The sequence below is a fragment of the Oreochromis aureus genome, linkage group 11 (genome assembly GCF_013358895.1).
Source record: "Oreochromis aureus strain Israel breed Guangdong linkage group 11, ZZ_aureus, whole genome shotgun sequence".
Taxonomy (NCBI): Eukaryota; Metazoa; Chordata; class Actinopteri; order Cichliformes; family Cichlidae; genus Oreochromis; species Oreochromis aureus.
This window is the reverse complement of record NC_052952.1, coordinates 31,515,181-31,521,483: the sequence shown is the minus strand read 5'-3', so window position 1 is coordinate 31,521,483 and position 6,303 is coordinate 31,515,181. Positions and strand designations below refer to the sequence as shown.

The following is a 6,303-nucleotide window of genomic DNA, read 5'->3' as shown; positions in this document are numbered from 1 at the left end:
ATTTTAAAGTTTCTATTCTCACCCCCACACTCCTACCTTTCCTTCTCACTCACTTTCTGAAAAAACATCTTTCCCAGTTCTTCTTACTTTTGTCTTTGGTCAACACTACCAAGTTTCCACTGCAACCCTGTTGGTTTAACAGCACAGGATGTGGTGGTTGTTAACCTGGGCCCAGTATGGTAATCTCATTCTGGATGATCCGCATTGAAATTTCAGCATAAAAAAAGGGTCATGATCAAGACTAAAGCTGATAAAATTAGAAAGGACAACAGGAATTTTTAAATAATTTAATTTTAGCAGTGATTAAAATCAGACTTTTCTTGCAGCACATGAAATGCTTATGACAAAACTTCGAAAAAAACAACCAAAACATCCAGTGAGAATTGAGATGTCGAAAAATCAAATGTACTGTAATTACACACTAATGTCACATACTAGAATATCACATTGTTTTACTTCAATCAACAGTTAGAAGAAACATAACATGTTTTACATAGAATCAAAGTAATTATTTTACTGTAACAGTCCTAATGTAGCATACATATGAAATATTCATGCACATCGTTGCCACAACGAGGGGCAGAGTCAGAGGGTGCCTGTAGCTCAGGTGGTAGAGCAGGTTCATCTGCTGATGGGAAGTTTGCATGCCAAATATTTGTTGGCATGCAATAAATACCTAATATTAAACTTCTGCAGTGTGCAAGCTTCTTGTTTGTTTTTATGTTGTTTAATCCAGCCTAGAGCCGTACACTTCGACCTCACACAGACTCAGGAACTCTTCTCTGTCGGGAATGACAATATTAACATAGCGGCCTTCCATCCCATTGCATGTGAACTTAGCAACAACATCTCCAGCGATGCTTGTGATCACAGCACACCTATCAGAGGAAACAGAAATTAAATTTGTTAATCCCAGTCAGGACAAATTACTTGTCCGTGGAGTTCAGTGGGCCAGGGCTGTCCTTTGAAGATCCTGGTCAGATGGATGACTGGTCAGGTGACTTGAATGAAATCACATCGCATCGTAGTCTACTCCCATGTATGCCAGATAAGTTCTATCTATCTATTGATCTATCAATCTATCTATCTATGTTCTGATCCAACAGTGCTATTTGACTTTTGGAAATTTTTCTTGTCGTATTCAAGACCAGACCATACTGACATGTGCTTTAACATGATCAGTGAAACCTTAAAATAATTTCTAAAACATCTCACTGGAGGTGGGTGTGATTTCTTGGCATGAAACCAGTAAAAAGCGTAACTACTAAAGCTGGAGCCAGATGACGTTAAGAGTGATTTCTCATTTATGCAAGAGGGGAGGGAGTTAGACTAGTAAAGCCTTAACCCTTAAAAGCGTGACTGGACCCTACACTCTTCCATAAGTTGGTCAGTGTTTTAATGCCACTTCTGTCATTTTGGTTGAGAATAATCATTTGTCTTATATTTTGGTCCACACAAGAATGATTTAATGTTTGAAATATTTTTTATTTTTTTGCTTTTTTAATTTAACATTTTTAAACCATTTTAATAATTGGAAATTAAATGTAATCAGTTGTGGGTGTTTCCCCCCCCCCCCCTTTCTGGTATTTTCATCCACCACTTTTTTGTGATGCATCTTGCTCAGGAGTACAACAGTTATTCCTTTCTTGCTAAACATGCTAAAGCTGCCATTGAATGCAGACTGTGCTATAAACTTCACAGGACTCATAAGCCTTCATTGGAGGAAGGATGTTTGCCTTATTCTATTGTGGAGTCCCCACGAGACACTACGTAAGAGGCGCCCTGGAGTTAAAGGTATCTGTGGTGATGTTGTGTCTTGTGTTTCTCAGTCTACTGCACAACTGCTGGACAATGTTTTCCTCCAGATTCTTCTGAACCTCTACCCTTGTTTGTCGCCCTGTGTAAACCATTCCAAACGTCAGATAGGGGATGCATGCATCACAAACCCAGAAGATCTTTAGGCCATACTTGATTTCTACAGTAGATCCCTTGTTTGGGATCTACTGTAGAAATTCAAACCTACCCCTGAGTGGCACAAGCTGTTTGTCAGTGACACATCACATCACAGGGGGTGAATCTCTGTCTGAACGCTGAATGAATGCTGTCTGTTAGTGCTTGCTGTGCAAAGTAATCTTCATAAGGAGTGATATAAGAATCAAACGTTCCCATGAAATTTATTGGGAAATGAATGCAGGTCATTTTTGACCCACTTATGCATCTAAGGGTTAAGAAAATAAGTGCATGATATACATTACATTTATCAGCAATAGACTGCAGTAGCTGTAAGATGTGTTGAAATGCAGCACGGGCATAGCTAAAAATGAAACTACCTGGAGTTGTTGTTCCCGTTGTTGTGAAGGGAATCGCCAATGCGGATCTCGGCTCCATTGAGTCGTTCTGGAAGAGAATCTTGATTTACTATATTAATAGAAAACACTTTATGTGTTTTGAGCAGATCAAGTCGCCACCAGGGGCTCATTGATTTTTGTGTGAGAGTGCAGGAGGCATCTTCCCATTTGCTGTTACGATTTCCATCTATGGCATTAAATGCGTTGCCAAATGCATACAGTGAGGATTGTGTGGCTTTTCCTTGGAGTGCAAGATTCTCTTCTGCAAAAAGAACAAATTTAAAAGAGTAACTGTGATGTTTGTTGTGTGTAGCAAATTATGATAAAGCGAAAAGTTGATTTTTTTTTTTTCAGTTTCATCATTTGTAGTCATAAAGTGATATTAACTCTTATCAACCTAAGATTTTGAGTTTATACCACAGCTTGCTCATAGATTGATTACTTTCCACATTAAATGATATAATAGCTTATATTCTCACCAGTTGGAGTAGGGTATCCATAGATTTCCACTTCACAGAGTGTGAGGATCCTTTGTGAACCGAGCACAGTCAAAGTTACATACTGTCCCTCCACACGATTGGTAAAAGTCAGATTGGAGGATTTGCCCAAACGAATTCGAGAAATTCTACCAACCCTAACAGAAAATGTGAGAGATAAATAGTTTACAGCAGCAGAGGTCAGGACATTTAATTTCCAGCATGGTAATGCAACAAATCCAGGCCTACTCAACAGTATATTCGATTTTTTTAGCCTATAAATCAAGTTGGAATGTATTTTTATAGTATTATTTGTGCCTTTAACTATCTGTAACAGACAACATTTTCCATATATATACATATTCATATACAAAAAAACCTATAAATATAAAGATTGCTGTTTTTTGTTTGCTTGTCGTTTTGTGTTGTTGGCTATAAATAAGGAGACTATCTTCTTATATCTTTAAAAAAAAAACCCCAAAATAACCAAATATTGCAGAGATAAGATGAGAAAAATGCAGAGGAAAGAGCAAAAGAAAAACAAAAGAATCACAATATTGCTGATAATTCCGTATTTGTTTATATTTACTTACTTTGGGTTATCTAAACCGTCATTGTCCAAAGAGTTGCCAATGTGGATCTCCAGCCCGTTGAGCCTTTCATGACAGCAGTCTCCTCTGTTAGTGACGGTGATGGACGTGATGATGTAGGACTGAAGCAGGTCCACTTTCCACCAGGGATTGGTCTGTTCATTAGTGTGTGTGCACGACCCCGCCATAAAGTCAGAATTACGGTTTCCATCGATTGCATTGAGGGCAGATGCCCTGGGATGCGGGTAACAGGTTGACTGAGTTGCTTTACCACGCGTAGCCAGATTTTCTGTGAATTAGACAGTTACAATGTATAAAAAAGATCAAATGAAAACAACAACAAAAAAAGGTTCTACTACTATCACAGTTTTTTGTAATTTTGACCTCAGGCTAGTTGGCTCTTGTATGTAATCTGGCAGAAAATAATTAAAGTAAAAAGCATCATTGAAACAAACAAGTGTAAATAAAGTGAATAAGACAACGCTCCAAATAGAATGTGCTCCACAGTCTACCTGATGGTGTTGTATGTTGACATTGGACACTGGTGACAGTTAACAGTATCTGATACATGATGACAACATGTTGACCAGGCCTCGTCGCAGCCCCTCCATTCATACACTCTCTGAAACAACCTGTCTGAGCTCCTCTTCATTTAGAGCCACCCTCATTTTAAATGCCAAAAAGATAGTAGGATTGTTGGGGAAGGGGCGGTAGCTGGACTTACTTTAGATAACAAGAATAACATACAGTTTATACAAAAAGCATTTCTGGGCTTTTGGGGGCATTTTAGTTCTAAGACTAATACACTGTTTTTGAGGAGGACTTGGCTTTGTGGGTGTATCAGGCTGCGCACGGGGGATTCTGGCTCCACTGACAGGTGAGTCATGACTGGTAATCGGCGTGGGCGGCATGTTGAACCTTGCCAGTGTTTGGTTCAATTAACATCACATTTAGGAGGTCAATTGAAAATGAATGAGAACATGGGGCAGACTATCCCAGCTACCATAGGGGGAGAGGCGGGGTACACCATTGACAGGTTGCCAGCCTGTCACTGGGCTAAGAAAGAGAGACAGACAACAATTATGGGCAATTTAGAATCACCAATTAACTTAACCCCACTAACTGCATGCCACAGATGGATAGATGTCATTACACAAAACCATAACTGACACACATCTCACACTGACTCTAACATCACACTTACGATAAGTGGAAACCAAAGTCGTTCTCAGGAGGAGCAGCAAAAAGAAAACACTCCGTTTCATCATTCTGGTTTCAAAAGAAACAGAAAATAAATTCTTAGGTATTTTACGTATTTAACACCAGTTAAGAGAAGCTTTTGTGCAAAAACACATGTAAAAATCTTTAAACAAAATGACCTAAATAGCATTTTTCTGTGAGCTCTGCTACTACTAAATATCTCTACATGCTACAGTCACCATTGGATGGTTGGAAGCTGCCAAAAAATATGCGGCCGTGAATAAACTGTCAATGTAAGCTTCGATTCTGTTTTAAGTAGATTGGCCTCTAAAAGCAATTGACAACTAAAAAAATTTAACCAGAAATTCAAAATAGAAAAAGAAAAGTTGACAGCTGTAAATTGGTGATGTAATAGTCTACATTCTATATTCAGACTGTGAGAAAAGAGAAAGCTGCACACTGAGGTTTATTTCAAGAGAAGTTTGTATCAAGATCTTTTTTCAAGAAATAAAAAGTCTTACCTGAAGATCCGAACAAAGCAGATACTGTTTCCCCCGGGACTTTCAGTGAATCAGAAAAGCTGCTACTGATGATATTTCTGTTATCTTTTGTTTTTTATGTGCATTCGTGCCTTTACCTCAGCAGAAAATATATCATATTCCTTCTCAACATTGTCCAATTACTTCGCACTGGTTTGTGCCCCATGCACATCAGTTTCACTTCCATACTTGTGAATTCTATTTCTAGCCATTGTCAGGAATCAGTGTGCCAGACCACAGATGTTTTCCTGGTTATTTTGCAATATCCAGTTATTACTCAAGATTTAATCATGCACTATTGCTCAAAAGTGTGGGATTACTTTGAATTGTTTTCACTTTTGGAAGATAAGCACATTTTCTTTTAGTTCTTTTTTTTGTTTGTTTAACCTTAAATTGATTAAAAAAATGTTGTAAGTGAACAATACTGATTAATATAATCTTTTCTCATATGTCACATAACTCCATTATTTTTTTATTCAAATAGGCTTGAAGAGGTCCATTTTTAGCATGCTGAAAAAAAATCTATAAACCAGATTAAAATAACTGAATGAAATGAAAACATTAAGTAATTACTTGGATTAACTCCTATTATCTCCTGAACAGGAAGATTATACGCCCTAACAAAAAGTATTTGTTGTATGCTCCCTAAAATGACACACATATTTCTTTTTTGACAGTGTGGAGTTTACCTTTCCTGGGTTTCAAAGCAAATTACTTGATGGACAGACAGATCGGAGCTGTGGTGTCTCTCGTGATGAAGAAAAAGCTGAGCAAGAAGGTGAAAGTGTTTTGTTTCTAGTTTAATTCTAACCTAATCTGGGACCATCAACTTTGCATAGTGACCAAAAGAACAAGATACAAGCTGTAGAAAGGAACTTTTTCTGAAATCCTAAACCCATCCACCATTGATGCTGCTAGTCATAGCAATGGTTGCAAACCTCTGAATGTACCTTGGGCCTTAACATATGTAGCGTTATCAAATGCGAACAAAACAAGTAAAACTGCTCAGTGCTACATTTTTACTTGCCTGGGTGTTAATATACAATATTAACAAATTACATATTACAAATACTCAGTGACTTCTCTATTTTGGTGTCTAAAAACAAAGATAAATATTCAGTTTGTGATTTATTGATACTGTTTTATATAT

General features: G+C 37.6%; 1 protein-coding gene across 2 annotated transcripts; it reads right to left on the bottom strand.

Annotated features, from left to right (window-relative positions):
* Window positions 1–273: 273 nt before the first annotated feature.
* On the bottom strand, window positions 274–5,353 carry LOC116333486 (fucolectin-6-like). 2 transcript variants are annotated; one of them, XM_039619590.1, is made up of 6 exons: window positions 5,136–5,353; window positions 4,619–4,683; window positions 3,418–3,703; window positions 2,828–2,877; window positions 2,331–2,610; window positions 274–878 (listed from the first exon to the last, which is right to left on the bottom strand). In XM_039619590.1, the coding sequence occupies exons 2-6, from the start codon at window positions 4,680–4,682 to the stop codon at window positions 728–730; spliced, it is 831 nt and encodes a 276-aa protein (XP_039475524.1). In that variant the 5' UTR covers window position 4,683; window positions 5,136–5,353; the 3' UTR covers window positions 274–727. The 2 variants fall into 2 exon arrangements, with proteins under 2 accessions (XP_039475524.1, XP_031612598.2); XM_031756738.2 differs by having other exon boundaries at window positions 2,828–2,982; window positions 5,136–5,352.
* Window positions 5,354–6,303: the final 950 nt, after the last annotated feature.

Coding starts and splice junctions, on each gene's coding strand:
- LOC116333486 (XM_031756738.2), bottom strand. CDS start 4,682: ATGATGAAACGGAGTGTTTTCTTTTTGCTGCTCCTCCTGAGAACGACT. Junction 3,704..4,618: donor GACTTTGGTTTCCACTTATC/GTAAGTGTGATG, acceptor TCTAATTCACAG/AAAATCTGGCTACGCGTGGT. Junction 2,983..3,417: donor GACGGTTTAGATAACCCAAA/GTAAGTAAATAT, acceptor ATTTTCTGTTAG/GGTTGGTAGAATTTCTCGAA.